Source organism: Panicum virgatum, chromosome 6N (genome assembly GCF_016808335.1).
Source record: "Panicum virgatum strain AP13 chromosome 6N, P.virgatum_v5, whole genome shotgun sequence".
NCBI lineage: Eukaryota > Viridiplantae > Streptophyta > Magnoliopsida > Poales > Poaceae > Panicum > Panicum virgatum.
The window spans coordinates 15,923,061-15,947,381 of record NC_053150.1 but is presented as its reverse complement, the minus strand read 5'-3'; the positions used below and the strand labels follow the sequence as shown (position 1 = coordinate 15,947,381).

The following is a 24,321-nucleotide window of genomic DNA, read 5'->3' as shown; positions in this document are numbered from 1 at the left end:
AGAAAACATGGTCCTCGGATAACCTGAGTACCTGAATAGGTCTTACGAGCCGCACCGTCAATTTGCAGCGAGAGAGCTATTTTCACCCCAAAATTCGTTTTCTCGCTCAAACCATTCGCTCTTATGCCCTGCAGATCCTGAGCTGTCATGTACTGGGACCATGAGGACCCGACTGCCCACCCTAAATCAGGGCCCTCAAAAAAACTGAGTACTGGAACTATTTTTTAAGGAAATTACCATTAGATGCCACTCCGAAGGGCTTAATTCACCAAAACCCTTCATGGTCGTCGTCAACCTGCTCGTTCTTCTCCTAAGAAAAAGTTGAACGGTGAAAGTTGGGCTTCTTAAGAACCCGCCTACGCATCCAGGAAACATGGTCCTCGGATGACCTGAGTAACCGAATAGGTCTTACGAGCCGCACCATCAATTTGCAGCGAGAGAGCTATTTTCGGCCCAAAATTCGTTTTCTCGCTCTAACCGTTTGCTCTTATGCCCCGCAGATGCTAAGCTATCATGTGCTGGGACCATGAGGACCCGGCTACCGACCCTAAATCAGGGGCGCAGAAAAAAGGGGCCTGATCGAAGAAGACACCACACTTTATGATTGCCTTATATAAGCCACATTGTATCAGATGACGTCCTCACTACGAAGGCTATTTGCAACATTTTTGGTATTCTATGAGCCAAGTGATGTGTGCGGGCTATTGCAGAAACATCTAGATGCAATGTTAGAGGACTACCGGCTCAACTGTCCTTCCCCCACGGCCGTGGAACAAATGGTGCTGATTGACCTTAGAAATATGTTGCAATCGATGGGGAAGGACATAAAATCATCCCCACTACCAGATATCGACGACACCTATGACACAGCAAGCGGTATCCCATGTGACATATTTGAGGAGGCAAGCATAGTTCCCAGTGCGGATGATGTGGCATTGTCCGAGTCCTTGAACAGCGAGCAGAGGGCTACATATGATAGGATCATGTCCGCAATTGACACGGACGAAGGCGGCTTGTTCTTTGTGGATGGACCTGGCGGTAATAGGAAGACTTTTCTTTACAGGGCCTTGCTCGCTAGAATACGCAGTGAGAACAAACTTGCTGTGGCGACAGCTACATCTGTTGTTGCCGCCTCCATCATGCCTGGTGGAAGAACCACCCACTCACGCTTCAAAATATCACTTACTATTGAGGATGGTGGATATTGTAGCTTCACGAAACAAAGTGGTACCACCAAGCTGCTGCGGAGAACATCTCCTATAATTTGGGATCAGGATACTATGACAAAGAGGCAAGCAGTGGAGACTCTTGACAAAAGCTTGAGAGATATAATGGATCGGTCTGAGTTGCCATTTTGTGGGAAGACTGTTGGTTTCAGTGGAGATTTCAAGCAAGTCCTCCCTGTTGTCCGGAAGGGGTCAAGGCTCAAATAGTCGATGCTTCACTGCGGAGGTCGTACCTTTGGGATTCGATGCGGTCTTTTAATTATTCTACTGTATGAAAATCTTATCATGTTGCTTCCTATAATTAGCAGATGTATACAAGTCCTTTTCTGTCGTACCACGAAAGTGTTTCTATGCCATGTAAAAACTTATCAAAGAAATCACATGCGCCGGTGTGCTTAGTGCGGAACGGCGAGCGATGATTGCAGGAGCAATGTGTGCGACGCAAATCTTATTTTGGCGATCTACAGCTTTCAAGAATGGTCACTTTGTTAGGCGGAATTTATTTGAAGAGTCGTTGTTAATAACTAGTTGCAGCTTGTATATGATGAATGTTCTTATTTGTTCATAGATTTATATCGTTAAGTGTTTGATTTTTTGAGCTCTCGTAGCAACGCACGGACATTTAACTAGTCATACACAAATAAATAGTGAGGAGGTCCCTTGCTACCAATTTACACAAACGTACGCGTACCCGCAACGAGAGAGAATACAGGCAGGCATGCCGTTGTTGGCAGGAGGGGAGGCCTGCGCGAGCATGGAGGTGGACGCAAGTGGTCGTCGGAGCGGCAGCGGCGGCGATGGGAGGAGGAAGCGTGGCGTCGGTGGGCGGTGCTGGTGGCATGGTGTCGATCCAGGCGCTGACGGGGACCAACTTCGACTTCTCGGCCTACTCGTCGGCGCTGAAATCCTCCCTAGGTATCTCGCAGGAGGCGCTCAACTACCTGGCGACGGCATCGGACCTGGGTGAAAGTGATCGGGTGCTCCAGCCTAAGAGGGGGAGGGGGGTGAATTAGATACTCTAAAAACTTAGACCTATGGCTCCAACTAGTTTGCACAAAACTTAAACTCAAACAAGCTATCTAGATGTGCAACTATAGTTGTTCTAGTGTGAAACTCCTATCCCAAAAGAGTTTAGCAACCTATAGCATTTCCTATTCAAGAAACTACTCTATGAAAGTAAAGGCATACAAATTGCTAGTATGAAATGCGGAAGCTTAATGAGCGGGATAGGAGATAGCAAACTCTTGACGCGGGTGTTTATCCCGTGGTTCGGTTAGCCACAAAGGCACACCTACATCCACGTTGTTGTCGCACTCACTAAGAGTATTGCTACTCGGCCACCAAGTCTCTTCAGTGAACACAATCACGGTCACCTTGCCCCCGGGTTCCACTAAGGAGCTTCTCCACAAAGGATGGGGGTCTCCACGTCCCCCGCACAAAGTGTCGTCGCCGCTCCACAACAAGTCGGAGGGTCGATGACGTTGCCGGCGAGCTTCAAAGCTCCAAGGTGCCGGCGCACCAAGTTCTTGTTTTGGTTCACTAGAGAACCACAGCACAAAGGCTCAAGGCCTTGCAAACTCACTCACTAAGAGCTATTCCTTTACACAACACTTTCAAAGTGTGCTAAGGGCTAAGGATATGAACACTAAGCTCTTGGAAGGCTTATAGTGGTTTTTGGGTGTGTATGTGACTTCCTTGGACTCCAGCAAGCTTCAAATGGCCGGGGTGAGGCGTATATATAGGCCACCAAGTCTTGTAGCCGTTGCTCCAACGGTCAGCAGAAAATCTGCATATCACCGGATGAACTGATGTCTCTGCCTGGGGTAGCGTCGGTTCATCCGGTCACTCTCAGACCCGAAGTAGCCGTTGAGCTTCTGTCAGCTGACACAGTGACCACCGGTTCATCCGATGCTTAGCCGTCGGTTAAACCGGTCACTCACAGCACTCAACACTTCTGCTGACGTCATTACACCGATGGTATGCACCGATGCATCACCGGTTCAACCGGTGCTGAAGGATCTTCTCCTGGGCGCTTGACATCGTCTCTGGAACAAGGTATGTCCAATGCACCGATGCCTTTCATGGATCCGTCGGTTCAACCGGTGCCTCACAGACTTGCATCAAAAGCCAGGCCATCGGATCATCCGGCAACCATCGGATGCACCGATGCCTATAGCATCGGTTCTTCGGGTGCTACTGACCGAAGAGCTTGAACCCCCGTAGGGGCGGCCCTTCGGGTCTTACTACGTCTATCTTTTCTTTCTCTTTGTCATCACTTGAACCTATAAACCTGAGAATGGTCATCTTAACAATCATATTAGTCCAAGTATTGTGTTGTCATTTGATCACTAAAATCACTCGAAATGGCATGAATGGTGTCATGTTCCTTTCACTGGGCAAGGCCCTGGGGTGGTTGTCGGGCCTTGCACTGCTCCACATGCCGCTGCACGTCGTGTTGCTCGTGTCGGCGGCGCTGGGCTCGCCGCTTACGGCGTGCAGTACTGCTGCCTCGTCTTCCTCAACCCCGCTTCGTCCGTCGCCATCCCCTATCCTCTGGTATGTATGAGTACGATCCACATTCCAACAAGGTCCATCGATCAATTGAAGTAGCTAGTAGATTATCTCCATCCATCGACGATTATCAATTGATGATGATTCCGATGCGACGTTTATGGGGGAAGAAGCTGCCCCGGGCGTTTAATTTGCAGAGTATCAACCTGCTGGCTGCTAATTAATTAAATTAATTTGCAGAGTATCAACCTGCTGGCTGTCCAAATTTGAGGTGCATACAAGTTCGAACATGTTATGAGGTATTCAAATATCAAAGTTTGACTTGAAATATATGAAACTATGTGAGAGAGGTATCCATTTGTGAACAATGTATAGTGACATACTATTAGAATGACTTGATTTTTTTATGGGAAGCTAAAAGACCAAAAATATGTTGTCATATCAATTTATAGAATTGTTTTACTAGATTTGGATATTACTGTAATTATTGTATGGTAATTCGGAAAAAGAAGTTTGAATTATCTCTAGAAGACAATTGAATTTTTCATCCATCTTCGAGACAAGAGACACAATGGAACATATGAGCCTAAATATAATTTATTTGCAATTTTTTGTATTTTTTTGGGGTAGGGGTACACATAGTTCAAATTGTAATTACTTTCAATAAACATGCAGAAATTCATTTAAACCATGAAAAATAGTAAATAAGTTTGAAAATTATCAAAACTTCTACAAGACAATTGATATGTAGTCTATTATATTCAGAAAATATCTTAGTGTATAGAAGATAATTATTTTTATATGTTACTTCACTATGGTACAATAAAATGGGAAAATAAAGAAAAATGTTAAATGGGCCGAAACAGTAGCTAGGGATGTCTTCATCAAAGCCCAACTTCTCCCGACCGTCCATCTCCGATCCAACGACTCAAATCGATCCGTAGTTGTATAAATAGCCAAGCAAACCCTAGGTCAGCCTCCCTCACATCCCTCTTCAGATTCTGCCGCCCGCCCGCCCGCCCGCCCGCCCCTCAGCATCCGCTGCACCCCGCTGCCGCCCCTCCGCATCCGCCGCATCCCGCCGCCGCCCCTCCTTCCTAGCTGCTTGCAAGGGGCCGAGGGTGCAAGGGCGCCACACGCCACGCACACGTACCACGCTCCATCCTCATCCGCCTCCCTCTCCGCCAGTTAGCCCGCGCGCAGCTCGTGTGTAGGCGGTGGCGCGACCTCACCATGGATCCACGGCTTCCTCCGCAGCACCGCCTCGCAGGACGCTGCCGAGTTCTTCATCAACGACCTCCTCAATGTCTGGGCCGACCTCGTCCCCTTCCGCCTGGGCTGCTCGGCCGCCGAAGAGGGCGACGAGGACAGCCGCGCCCCGGACCTCCCCTTCATCCCTAGCGCCGCCCTGCCCGGGAACCCACAACACGGCGGCGTCCACGACATTCATGTCTTCGGCTCCTACAACGGGCTCCTGCTCCTCTGGTGCCCGATCCACCACCCAGTGGGGGCACTGCGCCTGCAACCCGCACGTTCTGGAACGGGAGCTACTTCAGGTCCTATCCTCCTCCCTTTTGTGCCCCAACTGCTTGCTGAAATCCCTTGCTTGGATAGAAAGGATATTATTTCGTGAATCTGTACACCAACTATAGAGTAATGTACATTATTTTTTAAAATTTATTCAAGTGCTAGCGACATGAACATCACTAGTAATTGTAGATAGCTTGAAGTGAGTTAGCAGGTTCAGATTTGAGCACAGTATGGGTGCGAGATATGCGTGCTCTTGTTTATTTTGAGTTTGACAAAAAAGGTAGTATATTATACAAATGTTTTTCCCCTCCATTATACGGATCTATCTCCAATCTGTGTGTGTGCCTGTTTGATATCTCGGCTTTGTCTCTTTCAGTTCATATGTTTCCTGAGATGGACAAAGCACAAATTAATGTTACAGAAAGTGGTTTAATTGATCCTAAATAGAAAATCCCTCAGCTGAATATGGTCATTTCCACATATCATATACATAAAAGGATTATTTGTATCATGGACTTTGTTAGAGATCTCGACCTCTGCCTTTACTACTCTGAATAAATAAACATTTGCAATCCTGTTTAGGTGTCGCATATATTTGTGTCAAAACAAGGTTTTATCATATGATTTGTTTTGTTCAGTAAAGCATAGGTATATGCATGGTGGTCACGGTGGCAGACACAGGATTCAGAGAGTAATCACAACACTCAGTTCTTACTTAGCAAGGTCTGGATATCCCTTTGCAATAATATAATATTACTTCTTTATTGTCTGCTATATCACTCTATACTTGAAACTTATAATGATGCAGTAGCTGATCTATAAATTCAATTTTTTTGTTTCATTCATGTGCAGTTCCTTTGCGTGATAATTACTGAATACACTACTTTACTTATCTACAGTACACATGCTGGCTCAGCACTCCTTTTTCACATTGATCCATAACAAGTTTTCACATGCTGTATTATTCTTCCTAGGGTGACAATTACGCTATATAGATCCTTTGCTTCATTTGTTTATTTCTGATTTTATCTTACCCATGCCAAAGTGAGATTAAGATGATGCTATTTGTACAGTAGAACATATGAAGGAACCATTCATATCAGCTTGTTGACGTTTTTATGTTTGAAGCTTATCAACCAGAGCTCCTTATTTGATGTAGTATATTCGAAGCTTCAAATAAAAATGTTTGTCTTCAATTTACTTTGAAGAGACATGGATGTTTGTAACTACCATCTTTCTTTTGAGCAGCCAATCTTTTTGGATTCCCTGAAATTCTCAATAGTTAACTATGCATTGACAATAATTTCTGTAGGTGATTTAAAAGGTTAAAGAACTGTCAGTTAGAATAGAAGAGAAGCCTCGCAGAGAAGAAATCATTGGTAGCCAAATGTGCTGCCACAACACTCTCATCAAAACTGATAGGTGGTGCAAAAGAATTCTTTGCATCCTTAGTTGTTGCTGGTGGTTCATACTCTTGATGAAATCTATTTTTTGTTGTTTCTGGTGTATTTTGTTGTCTATGATCCTGCAATGCTAGACTGCTAGTTTTGATACATGGAAAAAATTGTATTGATCCATTATTCTGGTGTCATGATACCGGGATGCTAACATTATTGATATGAGGTTATAATTTGGGTTGTAATTGCTTATTGTGACTTTTGGGCTGGAATTTTTGTTTTGGTAAATGGGCTATGTATAAATTAGCAAATATTAAATATTGGGCTGAAATCAGGTCCACTCTGAATTGGGCCCATTCAAAAATGGGCTGCAAGGCTGATGTCACTCACCACATCACTTGCCATGTCAACACCACATTCCACATCATTGCCATGTCAGCAGCCATGTTATTGACCACGTCAATTTACATGTCATCATTGCTATCCACGTCATCACTAAGTCAACAGCCACGTCATCCTCCATGTCATCAATGTGTGACATAGCAATTGAATTTGTGACGAAAATTATACTGTTCGTGATGTTTATTTTCGTCATAGAAACCGGGCTTGGGTTGGCCTTTAGGGGGCTCGAAGACATTCTATGACGGTTTTAAAACGTCATGGATCAAGTAATCCATGACGAAAATTTAAGAAACGTCACGAGGTGTGATCTATGACGCTATTTGAGATCGTCATAGATACTATTTTATGACGGTTTTTTAGTGATTTGTGACGAAATTTAATCGTCATGGATCAACAGATTTTTTGTAGTGGGAATATTCCGTCCTGATCATCGAATTTCCCTTCTCTATACACAGTTACTCCGCACCCGTCATACTCTATTTCATCATCTATCCCAACCACCCACTCGCGGGCCCCATATGTCAGCCTCACATTCTCTCTCCTTCCCCATCCCCTCCCCTCTCTCTTCCGGAATCACTCTCTCCCTCCCCATCCCTCCTCTGCTCCCTCCCTCCTTGGCGCCCCCCCACTACCCTGCGCCCTCCCGGCGGCGGAGCCGAGGATGGCCGGTGGCGCGCGAGCCCAGCGGCAGAGGGGTGCGGCGGCGGGGCTCCTGCGCGAGGCCTAGTCCTCACGGCGCGCGGCAGCGGGCCCTCTCCCATGGCGGCCTCGAGCTCCGCCGCCTTGATCTCCCTCCGCGGCCATGGCGGCCTCAACGGCGCCCCCTCCTCCGGCAGCGGCTCCTTACCGGCGGCCTCGAGCGCGCCTCCCAGGCGGGCGGCCACCATCCCCTGCGCGCAGCGTGGATCTGACTGGCGCGGCGGCGCGGGTCCATGGCCTCCCTCCCTCCTCCGTCCACCTCCCACGCCGGCACGCCCTCCTCTGGCCACGCGCGGCCGCTAGCTCACCTCGCCGCGGCGCCGAACGCGCGCGGCCGCCCGCTCGGCTCGCCTCGCCGCGGCGCGCGCGGCGGCCTGCGCGACGGCGGAGGCCCGTGGGCGGCGGCCTGCTCTGCGGAGTGCGCTCTCCTCGCCATGGCGCGGAGCGCGTGCGGCCGCCCACTCTGCTCGCCGCAGCGCGGAGCCGCGACGGCGGAGGCCCGTCGGCGGCGTCCTGTTCGGCGGAGCGCGCTGCGCGGGCGGCGACCTGCACGACGGCGGGCGGAGCACGCGGCGGCAAGCCTCTTCCCTCATCGTCCCTCCTCCTCCCTCGCCTGGGCGCGCTCCCTTCCTCGTCGCCGTCGGCCACGGGCGGAGGCGGAGCAGGGACGCGGGTCGGCGGGAGCAGGGCGGCGCAGGGCTTCCCTCGAGCAAGGCGACGCGGGAGCAAGGAACACCGCAAAGGAGGAGTAGGGGCGGCTCGGCGGCAACGGCAAGCTGGTGGTGGTTGGGGATGCGCGCGTCAGGAGGGCGGGCCCCGCGCCACGTCGGCGATGGCGGACGTCCTGGAAGCACCCTATTCCTAGCGGACGCGGAGCCATACTCTTTTTTACCGTGAGCTATGCAGTACCCCGCTGCGGGCGTTTTTAGGGCAAAGCGGTACTGCAGTACGTGATACTGGACGGGATGGCTTACCCACTGCGGACAGTCTAAGCTCTCCACGAACCTTCCACGTAGGAAAGAGAAACCAGGACAAAAAACAAGTTGCCGCCAGGGCTGGTGAGAACCGCTAGCATGCGTCCCGTGCCGAGCGGCCCCCACATTGTTTGTAGATTAATTAGTGAGGCCTGAGGCGGACCGAATGGCCGAGCGCGACGACCGGCCGGGGAGAGGAGCTCGCGTGGGCTCGCCGTTGAGTGAGGGTTGGTCGCTGCCGCTGCGGGGATCCGGCAAGACACAGACCGCCAGCACGGTGAGTGTGGAGGTGGAGCAGGCAGGCGAGCTTTTCGGATGGCGTGCCCGGGCGAGCAGTGGCGAGGGTGAACTCCTGCATGCAGGGCGTCCCACCCAAATGGAGGGTCTAGTGCAAAATATTAAGATGAAGTCCTAGTGGCAGCAACGTCTAGGCTACCGAGTGCAATGTCCGTCTAGAACTGGCCGTAGCCTGTTTGGATCTAAGGGGTTAAAAATTAGCCCTAGAGAATCTTACCATTTAAAGGTATTTAATAAAATCTATGTACAAAACTATTTGTAGAACTTCTAGGCTAATTTGCCAGACGAATCTAAGAAGGTATATCAATTCTTAATTAGCGGATGATTACTGTAGTATTATTGAAGCAAATTATGAATTAGTTAGACTCATTATATTGGTATTGCAAATTAGTCTAGGATCTATAGAATATGTTTTATTAGCAATCTACGTTTAATACTTCTAAATAACAAGATCCCGGAGGGCTAATTAGGCCTCTGAAATGAATCCAAACAGAACTTGACTGGTAGGTGGGCAGGTAGGTTCTCAGCCACAGCCAGACAAGAACAGAAGCCGTAGAACAGCTCCCGAAACATCGCAATCGCGCATCACCTAGATACCCGCAGCATATCAGTCACACCTGCGGCACGCCATTCTCATCCACCTGCTCCACAACTTTCTTCCTTTGATATTTTATATTCATGAATCATGACTTCATGAGCACCACACACAAAAAAGAAAACAGTGCCATGCACACAAATGGAACCACAAACTTCCATAGTGGCATAGTCCCAAGCCACTGATGCACAATCAAACAAAGTTGGTGCTCATTTCCCTGCTAAACATATTTCTGGCTACTGGGAATTGTTGTTGCAACTGATAACATGTCCCATTCCAAACACATTCCTTAACCATTTATCACTAATATCTCCAAAAAAAAGAGCATCATTTTGTAGTAGTGCATTGCGTTCAATATAACCTACGGTTCCCAGCATACAAATCATTCGCGCAGTTTTCAGTAGATAACCTATGTTAGCCCGCAAAATGTCTTAAGAGGAACTGTGATTGCAAACACTTTCCACAAATTATGAACCCAAGATGTAGACACAACATAGGCTAAATTGTCAACATGCCAACATGCGAATTAAGCGAATTTTTTTAATTAATCTACCAAATTCTGATTCATATGTTGCACTGCAGGTGTTCTTGGTCTGCTTGGTAGCAGGGTGCAGCATCTGCTGGTTCAACACAGTCTGCTTTGTTCTCTGCATTCGCTGCTTCGTTGCAAGCAACCGCCCCTTGGCCCTCTCCCTCTCAATAAGCTTCAATGGGCTCAGCGCCGCCTTCTACACCCTCTTTGCAAATGCCTTCTCCCCCAGCTCCCCATCTGTCTACCTCCTCCTCAATGCTATCCTCCCTCTTGCCGCCTCTATTCTTGCGCTCCCAGCCATACTCCTCTGCCACACACATGACAGCCACCTCAAAAGCGTGCCCAAGTATGACAGGCGTGCCTTCCTCGGCCTCTACATCCTTGCATTCATCACCGGCATATATCTCGTGGTCTTTGGATCTTTAAACACAACCAGATCCGCTGCGTGGGTCATCCTCACAGGTGCCATGGTCCTCCTCGCCCTTCCTCTCATCATCCCTGCCTGCTCCAGCTACTCATATGTGGATATACACAGCATTGACTCTGCATCTCACCATGATGACCTGCATAAGCCCCTCCTAGTCGGTAACAATCTTCCGAATGAATCTAATGCTGTCATGGAAATAGCAATGGAGCAGCAGTATAAGGGCTGTAGTGGCGGAACAATACTGGATAAGGGCCACCTGGTGGTACTCGGTGAAGAACATAGTGCAAAGAGGCTCATTGGGTGTGTGGACTTCTGGCTCTACTACACAGCCTACTTCTGTGGAGCAACTGTTGGCCTGGTATACAGCAACAACTTGGGGCAGATTGCGCAGTCATTGCACCAGCAGTCACAGCTCACCATGCTACTTGCTGTCTACTCATCCTTCTCCTTCTTTGGTCGTCTTCTCTCTGCACTCCCCGACTTCCTTCACAGGTATCTGTCTTGCTCTAGTATATCAATTATCATCAGATGGCTTCCTAGTAACTTAATATATATACAATCTGTATACAGAAAGGTGTCACTTGCTCGGACAGGGTGGCTTGCTGCCGCATTGGTGCCCTTGCCGATGGCCTTTTTCCTTATGCGGAAACAGCAGGATGGAAGCACTCTGGCAGTAGGAACAGCACTAATTGGCCTAAGCTCAGGGTTCATATTCACTGCAGCAGTGTCAGTGACCTCCGAGCTCTTTGGACCAAATAGCATTGGTGTGAATCACAACATCCTAATCACCAATATCCCGCTGGGCTCACTCCTCTATGGCCAGATTGCTGCCCTGGTATACGACGCAAATGGTGAAAGGATGAGAGTAATGGATAACCACACTGGCATGATTGATACCATGATTGTTTGCATGGGGGTGAAGTGCTACTCAACCACCTTCTTCATGTGGGGTTGCATCACATTACTGGGGTTAGCATCGAGCATAATTCTATTCATAAGAACAAAACCAGCTTATGCCAACACTGCAAGTCGATCAAGTTGTAAGCACCTTCACCAAGTTTCCAGTTAACAGAGGAACTCCTTGATCAGTCCCCTGCTTCTTTGAAATCACTGTTAGCTTGTACAAAATCTCGGTTTAGTTTTAGCTGAGATGGGTTAGACATAGATACATGAAATGAATACCATCATAGGAGACATCAGGGGGATAGGAAATTATCAACTTAGCAGCTGGCATGTAAAGTACCGAACTGGCATTCCATTTACTGGGCATTAATACTAACAAGTCAGCCTAAAGGCTGCATGAAATCAGTTTGGAATGTTTGTTGCTGGTTGAATTGAGATATGTGCAAATCCTCCATATCTAGTGTTGTTATGTATTCCCTTCGATGCAAAGCACATGCCTTTTAGGATTTATCTACATGATCTACAAGGTGAAACTTTGGCCAGTGGAAATATGACATTTCAAGTAAGGTAATTGAATATTGTACTTCTCATGGTGAATCTATTAACATTTATCTACTTAATGACTCATCACAAAACAAGAGTTAGAGCAAACAACTTATCTTTCAATCTTTGTCAGGGTGATACTGTTTGCATTAAATAAGGAGAATAATGAGTTCTCTAAATAGAAGGAAAATGACATGGAGTTATTAAATTTTGGAAGAATGACCTAGATGGATCAGTCCAGTGAGCTGTGTTATTAAAAGAACAACTTCAGTAAGTAATCCATGGAGCATTCAATTATTGTGCGAACTGCAAAGAAATGGTCCTCTGTTGCCTTTCCGAACCTATATTTAGCTTGCCCATAAACCTTAAAACATTCCTAGAAGCTACCATCCAACAATTTCAGAGAAGTAGGCGAGATTATTCACCAATGCTAAAAATAATGTTAATATTACTTCATTTGAGGGGGTTGCAACTGGAGGATGTGAATGCAAACACTTGACAGAACAAATACATACTTGAAAGGGACCAACATGGTCGGAAATTAACAGCTTAGCATCTGATTTGTAAAGTACAGAACCAGCATTCCATTTACAGGCATTCGTATTAGAAAGTTGGCCCAAGATAGCATGAAATCAGTCTGCACAGTCAAATGGAGCTGTGTCCAAATCCTACATATTTACTGTTCTTATGTAAAACATAGTGACTCAAAAGTAAGCAGAACTCTGGAGACTGAATCTAACTACCATGCCAGCTTTCTGCCAAAAATGATAACCACATGACTTGTCTTTAAATATTTGTCAAGGTGGTACTTATACAGCAAACAAGGGGCTGTTGAGTTCTTCAAATACACAAAATCACATGCAAAGTCTTTAAATTTTGTTAGAATGGTCTAGATGGACTATTCCAGTGACATTTACTAAAAGGAAATATACTTCAGTGAGCAATTCACAGAGCATTCAATTATCATACCAAAAAACAAACTTTCACCCTTTTCTAAACCTTTAACTTCACTGATACACTATTAAAACAAAATATAACAAGTGGAATCCAGTCTGAACGTGTACAGCTTAGCTCAGTTGTTCCCTCAAAAAAATTTTGCTACCTTGGAAAAAGTTTATCGTAGCTGCCTACAGCCCTCTAACTTCGCTGGAAGGTACCATATCCAGGCATCCAGAAATTTCAGAGATCTAGGACAAATTATTCACCGAACAGAAACAATTTACACACATTTTACCTTATTCAAGGAGTCTACAAATGGAGGATGCAAATACTTGACAGGACACATAACGCATGACTATTTCTTCTGTTGCTCATCATGCTTGCGCCACGGATTCAGGGCTTCTCTCATAGCTTGGGCCTCTGGACTGCTTTCCCAAGCTCGTTTTTCTGACTCCAAGACAGTTACCTTCTCATCTGTAGCACATAACCATGCAGAAAAAATGGGAGTATAAGAGGCCTTTCAATGTAGCAGTGAACAACAGAGAAACCAAATGAACTTGACAGAATGAGTGGCGGCCACCAACATATCCAAAGTTAAGATTATTGCTGGTAGGAGGATGCACTGAACCGTCCAGTTTAGATAGCTGTTAGTTATTTGCGGTATTTTTTGGGAACCTTGGCAACTTCCCAGTGATTTAAACAAGCCCGTTGGTTTCGTGGTAAACCACCTGCTAGTCTGATTTTGGATGAAAGCAAAATTCGAATGCCGGTAGGATCTGGAGAGTAGCAAAGCTGCTGCACTTTGAAGTTTTTCGATCTGCCGAAAAGCTACCAGCAGCCAAACCTGGGGACTGTGGCTGGACTGGAGATAATTCGTTCACGAAAGTCTGATAGCAAATTAAAAGCTTCAAAGAAACTACAAGAGGGAAGGGTTGAATGCTGGGCAGAGGGGGAGTGAGGGGAGCGAGAAGCGTACAGAAGCCGGTGTGGATCATGAAGAGCTCCATGGCAGCGCCTATGGAGGCCCCGACCGCCGCAATCTTCAGGTACCAGCCCGCGAACCTCATGATATGATCCACCCCCAGTGAATCGTCGACTCGAGGGAAGGGGTGACCGGAGCGAGCTGAGGTGACCGCGAGGCGAGGAGAGGCGGCGACGGCGGCGGCGGCGAGCAAACAGGCGGGTCGACGGCTCGACGCCCACAGGCCACAGACGACGAATCGTGTCCGTTGAAGGTTGAAGCCCAATAATGGACGGTTCCAACAAAATGGGGGCCTGGCCCACCCAGCTTAAAAAGCAGGCCCGCTTCGCATTCAATCCTCTCTCAGGCGTCTCCACTGCCACACCACTGTGACCACACGCTCGCGCGCCGGCGCCGCCCATGGCGGCGACCTCGCCGACGGCCACGAGGCCGGTAGCCGCCGCACTTATACGAGTCCCGCATCCAGGGATCAATTGCTTCTCCTCGCCATGCTGCCACAGCCGTCCCCGCCCCCGCCGCGCAACTCCATGGTGGAGTCGTCCGCGATGCAGCCGTAAAGGGAAGCCGGTCGTCACGGACGTCGTCGAGGAGGAGGCACCAAGGGGCCCGGGGAATCAGAGGGAGGATGACGAAGAGGCGGAGGCCGGCTCGCTGCGTGGGGTGCTGGGGTGGCTCAGGCTTGACGGGGTTGCGGCGGACATCATCAGCATCGCCGCGCCCGCCGCGCTCGCGCTCGCCGCCGACCCAATCACGGCGCTCGTCGACACCGCCTTCGTCGGCCATATTGGTTAGTCGTAACGTTCCTAAGGTTCACCATGTCATCCAGTGTGCTCCTTCATTTGACAACTAGAATCACACTATTCAAATTTACATCTGCTCCGAGAGAGGACCAATCACTTGATGTGCATGTATCTGTCAGGCTCGGCTGAACTTGCGGCTGTTGGTGCATCTGTTGCCGTATTCAATTTGGTATCCAAGCTGTTCAATGTGCCATTGCTTAATGTCACGACATCTTTTGTTGCTGAGCAGCAGGCAGTCGATGCCAATAGTTCTAATACCACAGGACAAAGTAAGCAAAACAAGAGTTCCCTTTGCTGTCCAAAAACCATCTCTGTCATTCGCATTACGTTGATTAGTTTTTAGTTCTCACCTAGGAGATGAATCTTTGACGCCACAAAAGAAGGGAAGCCAACAAAGGAAGGTTCTTCCGGCAGTTTCAACATCCTTGGCTCTAGCTGCTGGCATTGGATTATTGGAGATGGCGGCACTGATTTTTGGATCTGGGACACTGATGAACATCATTGGTATACCTGTCGTACGTAAGACTAATTTATTCACATACTCACATTTCTAGGATCTATTTCTTCTCTGTCAGCTCTGGGTGTGTCTTCTCTTGATCTGAATAATATAATGTCTATGGAACTCCAGAGTCTATGGTGCCACTTTTGATGCTTCATTTTGATGCCACTATTCCTAATTTATACTTAAATCCCTGGAAGTACATTTTTGGGCTGTCCGTTCACATGCTTGCTGGTAGTTGCGGCACTAAGAAAATTTCCTTTTCGCCATCCTGGAAACAATGGACATTTTACAATGTGAAGCAAAGTATGCCAATAGGACATATGTTCATCCTGGTAGTTGTGTGGTCTATTTACTTCAAGTTTTCTGACCTTAAGGTTCCATAATGGTTGCAACTGCTTTTAATTTATACTTGATGGTAGCTGCTTTGACTAATTCCCAATGCTGTTTGCTTTTAAAACACTGCTGCTGAAATTAAGTTCTTTTGTTTACTGTCTACACAGGATTCACCAATGCGAGCGCCAGCAGAACAATTTCTTACGTTGAGGGCATATGGTGCTCCACCAATTATAGTGGCACTTGCAGCTCAGGGTGCATTTCGTGGATTCCTGGATACAAAGACACCATTGTATGCTGTGGGTACGTGTATGCCAGCTCACTTTGACAAATTATGTAGCTCGTAATTTTTGTCCATATGGAATTTCTAGGACCTTGGCATTTAAATGCGTGATTTTTGTTGCGACAGCTTTTTTTCTTAATTAAGATGCTCTAAGTCTAAAATGCTTAAGCAAGGAACTAATGTCATGATGCATACAGGTGCTGGCAACCTATTAAATGCAATACTGGATGCTGTACTTATTTTCCCACTTGGTCTAGGAGTAAGCGGCGCTGCCTTGGCCACAGTGTCCTCTGAGTATGTTGGTGCCATCATGATACTTTTAGCAATAAAGTTTTGCTTACTATTATTATCATCTATACTAATATAATTGTAAGCCCGTAAACTATTTGGACCAACTATCTACAACTCTACATGTATTCAGGTACTTGACTGCGTTCATCCTCCTTTGGAAGCTGAATAATGAAGTAGACCTGTTTTCATGGAATATCGTTGGAGATGGAGTAATTCGTTACCTGAAATCTGGTTGGTCAATATCCCTCATGCTTTAGTTGGAGCAAGCACTGGTTCAAACAGACAGAAAACTATCCATGATTCATTTCTGTTTGATAGCTGTTGCATTTAGCATCCTGTGTTAACCACTTGAACTTGAACACTTTTCAGGTGGACTGCTAATTGGCAGAACAATTGCAGTATTCCTGACACTGACATTATCTACGTCCCTAGCTACAAGGGAAGGGCCTGTTCCAATGGCTGGCTATGAGATATCCTTGCAAGTGTGGCTAACAATTTCTCTGCTGAATGATGCTCTAGCCCTTGCTGGTCAGGTATGCAAAATTACTGTAGTGGATCTTTCATCAAATCTCTTATCTATGTATTTGCTTGTGAGGTATCCCTAATTTGCGCAGGCTCTACTTGCAAGCGAATATGCGAAAGGGAACTACAAGCAAGCCCGCATGGTTGTATACAGAATCCTGCAGGTTAAGAAGTAATTTTTTGTGAAAGTTCAGAAATGACACCAAGTTTCTTCTTTTCCTGAACGAGCTGATAATGTTCCTTGTTTGTGTAGGTTGGAGGTGTGACTGGTGTTGTGCTTGCTGCTACCTTATTAGTGGGGTTTGGATCTTTGTCCTTGCTGTTTACAGATGATCCTGCAGTTTTGGATGTTGCCCAATCTGGAGTTTGGGTACTGATAATTTTGAGACATTGATTCTTAGTTTCTCAAGTGGTGTGCACCGTGATTCTTTTGTTAACATTGTGAATATTGGAATGTTGCAGTTTGTCACTATTTCTCAGCCAGTAAATGCTATTGCATTTGTGGCCGATGGACTCTACTATGGTGTTTCTGACTTTGCCTATGCTGCATACTCCACGGTCCTGATTTATACTCCTACTCTATCTCATTATTTTATATCTAATATTACCATGTTATCATGTCATTAGTTATCAGTTATCACTTAGCACAGCTCTGTCATGCTAACCTATAGACTCTTGGTTGTTTCAGATTTTTGCGGGGGCCTTCTCATCAGTATTCCTACTTATCGCTGCTCCTAATTTTGGTCTTGGTGGCATCTGGGCTGGTCTTACTCTATTTATGAGTTTGCGAGCAATTGCTTGTTTCTGGAGGTAGTTACGGATGATTCATTTGTAGAAATCTTTCAATTAGGACTTTTTTTTTTCAAGGAACCAAGTTTCAGACTTGGGGAAAAAGGAAATAGTCTTCTTTCTGGAACAGTAGCAGCATGAATGAATTGTGGCTTGTGGGTGATTTTCTGATTTTCAGGTTAGGGAGCAAAGGTGGACCTTGGGAAATAATCTGGTCAGAGAGTGAGTAAAGCACAGATTTGACCATGTATATTCAATTGATCTCATACTGTCAAGTTAAAGGGGAACTGAAGCTGGCTACAGCCCGCAGGCCATATAGCCCTGACCCCTGGGTAATAGAAGACCTTTTGTAGTAACATTTACCAAGGTAGCTGATGTATCTCTGTCGAAGTATGTACACAGTAGACAGGTATTTGGTGTTGGCTTGCTGTGCTCTCGTGTTATGCCTGGTGAATGTAGAAGACCTTAACAGCCTTTCACGTGTTTACCATGTACAACAAAACTGTGTTCCAATAGAAGGCCAGCCCATCCTGTAAATTTCTTTTCTGGAAATCCTCCATGTAAATGAAATTGTCTAACATTCTGGGATATGCATCTGGTAAACTTTTTTGGCATACTCGGCGATCCTCTGAACTAGAATAATCTGAGTTGCCTGTTCCATCACTGTGCTTTGATTGAAGTGCAGCATCATCGGACTTCGCAAATTTGCTAAGATTTGATTGAAGTTGAACCCAGTTCCAGCTAAGGGTTTGATCTTTTTTTTTTAGAGGATAGGAGTACAAGAAAGCCACTGGGCCAGGCCCATGGTGCAGGAAAGACTTGAGAGCCCAGAGGCCCTAAACCCCCCAATTTTGGGCCAGCCAGGTGGATATCCTTCCCATCAGTCTCAGTCCGGAGGCAGCAGGATAGAGAGGCAGAGGCGGAGAAGGCGGCTGGCCGGACGGGAGGAGCAGAGAGCAGAGCACCCAGAGCCAGGAGGAAGAAGAGGAAGGCGAAGCGAAGGTCCGAGCCTCCGAGGATGCCGTGCCTGAACGTGTCGACGAACGTCAACCTGGAGGGGGTGGACACCTCTGCCATCCTCGGCGAAGCCTCCACGGCCGTCGCCAACATCATCGGCAAGCCAGAGGCCGTAAGCCCCTCGCCTCTCCCTTTCCCTTTGCCCCTTCTTCTCTCTTCCCCCCGCGATTCATTGCCTGTGTAGGACGTCTCTCCTCCTGCATCTATTTGGTTGGTGGAGGTTATGCTTAAATTTTGTTCCTGCGACCTGCTAGGGTTTTGAGCAGGATGTGCATCACCGCATGACACTTTTCTGTAGGGTATCAATCAATTAATCGTGTATAGTGATGGTAGTTTAAAGAGATTTCGTGTCAATCAGCAGATCTCCCAATATTCCCCCTTGATACAATGGGGATTTTGAGCTCTAGGCTTTTATTTTGGGGGAGTATTCTCTAGGTTTAGCATGAATACCCCGATGTTGATAGTCACTGAGCTCACTCGAAATCTTTTATGACATTCACATGACACAACCTAAAACTTCGAGAACGGGGCCGCAATCTCTTGCTTATCTTGGCCATTCTTAAATTGAGTTCATATATAATTGAACCTGTGATTTTGACGGTTCTAGCATTGAGGGATAAAACCAGATAACTAAATAAACTGAGGCGGCATCTCTAATTTCTATCAAGGATTGATTTAATGATGATTGTGATCACACAGTCAAGAAATGTCAAGCCATTGGTCTAGCAATTTCACTATCAATCTAACTACTGAATAGAAATTGGGCATCAGGCCGCCAAGAACAGATGGCTGATGAAAGTCTATGCTCACAGTTTTTTGGACCAGATTTCTAGCAACCGTCAACCCGTAGTGTACCATTCTCCAGCACTAATCACAAGTACTGTTAAATTTGTAGAAAATGGGCTGCATGTGTTTTTCCTTTATGGTATCCCTAACACTGCAGCCATCAATCTTATATAGATTAATGTTGAATGTTACTGTTAGTGACAAAGCTGCTTTGCTACATGGTTCACTACCCAAATTCTTATGTTCCAGTGACCTGACCATATTAGAGGTTACCATATGATAGCCATGTGGTCTAGTTAGTGTTAGTCAGGCAGCTGCTTCGCTAACTATCATGGACAAAAATGACCTGTCTAAATATTTTGGTTCCAAAACCTGACCAAGCTAGGCTTATTCTCATACTGTCACCCTTTGGATTTCGGGTGGTGACCTGTGGTGCTAGTCTCAAATTGCTGAAATTTAGCTTTTATTGTTTATCTGTGCTTGATTTGTTTAGTCAAAGCCATTTCTCTTTCTTACTAAAATCTTGAGGAATTAACTGGAATGCTTGTTCTCCCACAGTACGTGATGGTTGTTCTCAAGGGTTCAGTGCCTATGGCATTTGGAGGTACCCAGGAGCCTGCAGCTTATGGTGAGCTGGTTTCCATTGGAGGGCTGAACCCTGATGTCAACAAGAAGCTGAGTGCTGGCATTGCTTCTATTCTGGAGTCAAAGCTGTCCATTCCCAAGTCCCGCTTCTACCTCAAGTTCCACGATTCAAAGGCAAGCGGACACTATTTCTTGTTGATTCGACTTACCATTCATGGGTCCCTTACATCACCTAGTTCTCATTTCAATTTTATTGTTTTTAGGCTCATCCAGCACAAGAACATGCTCAATGTTTGCATGCTTTGCATCAAGAATAGATCATGTAAATAAACATCTGTTGTTTCACCTTTCATGCCATATCCCTAGCTCTGCATATGTTTCCTTTTCTGCTTGCTTATGTAGATGGAGTTTGTGTCTTTATTCTAGCGATGTCTTAGCACCATGGTAATTGTGAGTATTATGTGATGATGCAGCGCTCGGACTTTGGTTGGAATGGCTCCACCTTCTAGATTCGAGGTCCATGGGTGTGGCTCCACCGCTCCTGTGAAGGAAGATCGTCTTCCCTAATGTCTTGTCCATTGCATAATGGCCTAATAAGGACTCTGTTGTAAGATGTCAGTTAATTTGTGCTGAACTGAAGTGAAAACTGTCATGCGGAACTGGGGCACAGACTTGTTCATTGCAACCTAGCATATTCGTGCCGTGCTGTGTTGGCTTGCACAAACTTGGTCATCTTGGTTCGTCCTTCGGGTTGGGTATGGTAAGCTTGAAATGATTATGTCTATCTTGTTCTGTTTGATAGGGGATGATGGCTGGTAAGTAGTGGACTTGCAAGGGTACTCTTTGCTGTTGTGATTTGCTAGCTGAGTAAAGTATACTGGGATTAAAAGGAAAAAAAGTAAAGTCAAGGGATAAATGAATAATGCAAGGTGAGGGAAGCTTGCACCTCAAGTATGGATGGTGGAAGAACTTTGCTGGTGTTGCTGGTGTGTTGCCAGTTTCTTCCAGAACCAAGTACTTGGTGCTTGCTTGATAGTGAAAAGAGTTAAATACACCAGCGGCCCTCGAATTTGTCTCCAGGTGCCACTTAGGTCCACGAACTCGCAAAATCGAAATCTTGCACCCTGAACTTGTTAAGTTATGCCACTTAGGTCCATACCCCTTGATATGGCGCCACGTGGCATGAATATATGCAAAAAAACTCCTCCAAAGTTGCTATCTTCTACATTCACCCCCTCCCCCTCCCATTCTATCTCTTTCTCTCCCCCCACGCCTCCCCTGCTTCCTCCGTCAGTGTGCCGCCGCCTTGGAGCTCGCCGCTGGCCACGCCCTCCAGCACCGAAGCCCACCCGGCGTGCGTCACGAAAGCGCCCACGGACGCGTGGCGCAGCACGGCCACCTGCGGCGCCCAGGGGACCACACCTCTCTGCCGCAGCCACCACCTCCGCCGCCGGTCGTGACCCCGGTCTCAAGCTCCCCGGCACAGAGCCGGTCCCGCAGCCCCTGTCCTCCGCGCGCGGGGCGGCCGTGGCGCGCGCAGCGAGCGCGGCAGCCGCAGCGGGCATGGCGGGCGAGGCCGCCGCCGGTGCGGGTGCCGGGGGACGACGAGCGGGCCGGCACGGCCGCCGCGGAGCGCGGCGGGTATGGCGGGCGTGGCGGCCACGGCGCGCATAGCGAACGCGGCGGGCATGGCGGGTGAGGTGGTCGCGGCGGGCGCGGCGAGCGGGCAGGCGCGGGGGGCATGGCGGTCTGCGCGTGCTCCGGCGAGGAGGCGGGGGGATGCCCAGATCCGCTCGAGCTCCGGCAAGGAGTAGAAGGGAGGAGGGAGGGAGGGGCGCCGGCGAGGGAGTGGGCTCAGGGTTCCGCCGCCGCTTGTCGTCGCTGCTCGAAGGAAGCCGCGCCGGAGGAGGGAGGGGCTTGCTCGGAGGAAGCCGCATCGGAGGAGGGAGGGGCGGCGGGGCGGGCCGAAGCTCCTGCGGGGCTCGCGGCCGCGGCCGCGTGCGGGTTGTGGGGTAGCGTGCGCGAGGAGGGAGATGGGACGAGCTCGGTACGGCGGAGGGAGGAGGGAGGAGGAGGAGAAGGGAGGAAGGAGGGGGCGGCGCGCCGCCGCCACCTCCGCCATGCCATGGCCTCCACCGTGAGGAGGGGTGCGCCGGCACAGAGGAGGGAGGAGCGAGGAGCGAGGAGGGCTGTGGGACCTCCGCCGCGGGCCACACGAACGCGTCCCCGACCACGCAGCTCACCTTGGCGCCGCCCGCCGCGGCGCGGGCCGCCTGCAGCCCGGCCTCCACGAAAAGCAGGTTTCCCGGGAGCTCGGCGCCGACCGCCCGGCGGAGCTGCGCGATGGAGCCCGCGGTGGAGAGGAACGAGAGCGTGGCCCCCGCGGGTGCCCCCCATTCCCGTCTCTTCCAAGAAGACGCCGACGGCCTGGATCCGCCCCGTCCTTGGCGCATCGCGGCATCGAGCGGAGGAGCTGAGTCGGCGGGGCCGGCACACGCGCTCGATGGCGGAGCCACCGGAGCAGTGAGTGGGAGGGGGCGGCAGAGGGAGTAGGGAGGGGTAGGGCGGCGGAAGGAGCTAGGAGGGGGAGAGCGCGGCGGAGGGCGCAGGGGAGGAAGCGGCGGAGGGCGCATGGAAGGGAAGATGATAAAACTTAAGGGTATTTTTGCATAAATTCATGCCCCTTGAAAGGGTATGGACCTAAGTGGCACAACTTAACAAGTTCAGGGTGCCAGATTTCGATTTTGCGATTTCGTGGGCCTAAGTGGCACCTGGAGACAAGTTCGAGGGCCGCTGGTGTATTTAACTCTAGTGAAAAAGAGGGAAGAAGATGCATTGCACTTGTAGGCAGTGATGTGCTCTGCTGCCTAACCTGCTGAAATAGAGAGCCCCAAACCTGCCTAACCTGCTGAAACCTGTGAACGATTTCATCAACGCTATGTTCATTTGGCTTGTCAGCTAACCAACCAGTAATACTGTTCTCTCATATTGAACTAGTATCAGCTACCAGTCAGTCAACAGTATTGCTGGCTGATTCGGTGACAAGCCAAACGAATAGAGATGAAATCGTTCACAGGTTTCAAATCAAATTTTATGCATTTTTAAAACAATGCAAACACGCAAATATAGCTGACGAATATTGCACGATCCTTGGCAACGCGTTGGTTGACTTGTCCATTTCTTTCTTGGGTGTGTCGGTGCCGTTGCTCCTTTTGTATTGGTTGGCGTCCATCTCTCCGCTCGCGTTCCTCGTCTCTCCTTCGTGCCTCGCCCCATCAGATCCGCCAACCCCGGGCCGCTCAGATACACAGATCGGCACCCACCATGGCCGCGGCTTCCCCTCCGCTCCTCCCCACCTCTGTCGTCCCGGCCGCCGCGCCATCCCCCTCCCCCATCCCCACCGCCGACGTCGCCGCCGCCGACGCCAACCCCGCCGCGGCGCGCGCCTTCGTCTCCCGCCTCCTCGACTCCGCCAGGCGCGCGCTCTCCGGCGCCCGCCCCTGGTCCGAGCTCGCCGACCGCACCGCGCTCTCCCGCCCGGACACCCTCTCCGAGGCCACCTCCCGCCTCCGCAAGAACCTCGCCTACTTCCGCGTCAACTACGCCGCCGTCGTCGGGCTCTCCCTCGCCGCCGCGCTCCTCGCGCACCCCTTCTCCCTTGCGGCGCTCCTCGCCCTGCTCGCCGCCTGGTGCCTCCTCTACATGCTCCGCCCCGCCGACGCGCCGCCGCTCGCCGCCTTCGGGCGCACCTTCTCCGACAGGGAGGTGCTCGGGGGCCTCATCGCGTCCTCCGCCTTCGTCGTCTTCCTCACCTCCGTCGGCTCGCTCATCTTCTCCGCGCTGGCCCTCGGCGCCGCCGCCGTCTGCGCGCACGGCGCGTTCCGCGTCCCGGAGGACCTCTTCCTCGACGAGCCCGACCAGGCTGCCGGCAGCGGCAACCCGCTGCTCTCCTTCATCGCCACCGCCACCGGAGGACGCGTCTGACTGATGGAGGCAGGCCGCTTCAATTCTTTTGGCAGCTGAGGTTGAGGATACCGATCGATCGATACTGCGCGAAATTACTTTATCTGCATAATTACAGAACAATACATACAGACAGACAGCGAACGAACGAGGAACCGGAAACCTCATTTGTTTCCGTGAATAAAAAAGTTGGTTTCATGTATCAATCAATTGGCATGATTAATTATTTCCTCCTAGCCCACTATTGCTGTTTCACCGTGCCTTTGTGACTCCATGTCCTTGTGCTGAGGATCGATGTTTTAGAGGTAATAATTCCACATTGCAGCCAAGCAACGCATTGCCCCCGAGCCGCTCTCCTTGGCGACAAAGGCAGCGACTCGCCCCGGTGCCGAGAGGCCACCTCCCCACCCGTCGTCCTCCCTGCTGCCGCCAGAGCCCGAGGCCGGAAGTCCGGTGGGTGGCAAGAAGGCGGCGCCCGAGGCCGGAAGTCCGG

General features: G+C 49.1%; 3 protein-coding genes and 1 pseudogene across 4 annotated transcripts; all 4 read left to right on the top strand.

Annotated features, from left to right (window-relative positions):
- The first annotated feature begins 632 nt into the window (after positions 1–632).
- On the top strand, positions 633–1,433 carry LOC120677963 (ATP-dependent DNA helicase PIF2-like). The gene has a single exon (XM_039959142.1). The coding sequence runs from the start codon at positions 633–635 to the stop codon at positions 1,431–1,433; it is 801 nt and encodes a 266-aa protein (XP_039815076.1).
- Positions 1,434–1,918: 485 nt separating this feature from the next.
- LOC120679825 lies at positions 1,919–13,129 on the top strand (annotated as a pseudogene).
- A 1,159-nt stretch (positions 13,130–14,288) lies between these two features.
- On the top strand, positions 14,289–24,069 carry LOC120677962. Its single transcript, XM_039959141.1, has 17 exons — positions 14,289–14,744; positions 14,877–15,026; positions 15,112–15,272; positions 15,760–15,895; positions 16,073–16,169; positions 16,297–16,397; positions 16,536–16,699; positions 16,781–16,852; positions 16,942–17,058; positions 17,151–17,246; positions 17,377–17,498; positions 17,656–17,699; positions 18,362–18,606; positions 19,839–20,039; positions 20,668–20,680; positions 22,824–22,903; positions 22,995–24,069. The coding sequence occupies exons 1-17, from the start codon at positions 14,357–14,359 to the stop codon at positions 23,847–23,849; spliced, it is 3,042 nt and encodes a 1,013-aa protein (XP_039815075.1). The 5' UTR covers positions 14,289–14,356; the 3' UTR covers positions 23,850–24,069.
- LOC120679824 (macrophage migration inhibitory factor homolog) lies at positions 18,344–20,649 on the top strand. Of its 2 annotated transcripts, XM_039961492.1 has the most exons (4): positions 18,344–18,606; positions 19,839–20,039; positions 20,129–20,187; positions 20,339–20,649. In XM_039961492.1, the coding sequence occupies exons 1-3, from the start codon at positions 18,496–18,498 to the stop codon at positions 20,180–20,182; spliced, it is 366 nt and encodes a 121-aa protein (XP_039817426.1). In that variant the 5' UTR covers positions 18,344–18,495; the 3' UTR covers positions 20,183–20,187; positions 20,339–20,649. The 2 variants fall into 2 exon arrangements, with proteins under 2 accessions (XP_039817426.1, XP_039817427.1); XM_039961493.1 differs by lacking the exon at positions 20,129–20,187.
- Positions 24,070–24,321: the final 252 nt, after the last annotated feature.

Bases quoted from the DNA above. Each gene is read 5' to 3' on its own strand.
- LOC120677963 (XM_039959142.1), top strand. From the start codon at position 633: ATGACGTCCTCACTACGAAGGCTATTTGCAACATTTTTGGTATTCTAT.
- LOC120677962 (XM_039959141.1), top strand. From the start codon at position 14,357: ATGGCGGCGACCTCGCCGACGGCCACGAGGCCGGTAGCCGCCGCACTT. The intron at 16,170-16,296 runs GTATGTTGGTGC...ACATGTATTCAG, and splicing joins TTGGCCACAGTGTCCTCTGA to GTACTTGACTGCGTTCATCC. The intron at 16,853-16,941 runs GTTAAGAAGTAA...TTGTTTGTGTAG, and splicing joins TTGTATACAGAATCCTGCAG to GTTGGAGGTGTGACTGGTGT.
- LOC120679824 (XM_039961492.1), top strand. From the start codon at position 18,496: ATGCCGTGCCTGAACGTGTCGACGAACGTCAACCTGGAGGGGGTGGAC. The intron at 18,607-19,838 runs GTAAGCCCCTCG...GTTCTCCCACAG, and splicing joins TCATCGGCAAGCCAGAGGCC to TACGTGATGGTTGTTCTCAA. The intron at 20,040-20,128 runs GCAAGCGGACAC...TATTGTTTTTAG, and splicing joins TCAAGTTCCACGATTCAAAG to GCTCATCCAGCACAAGAACA.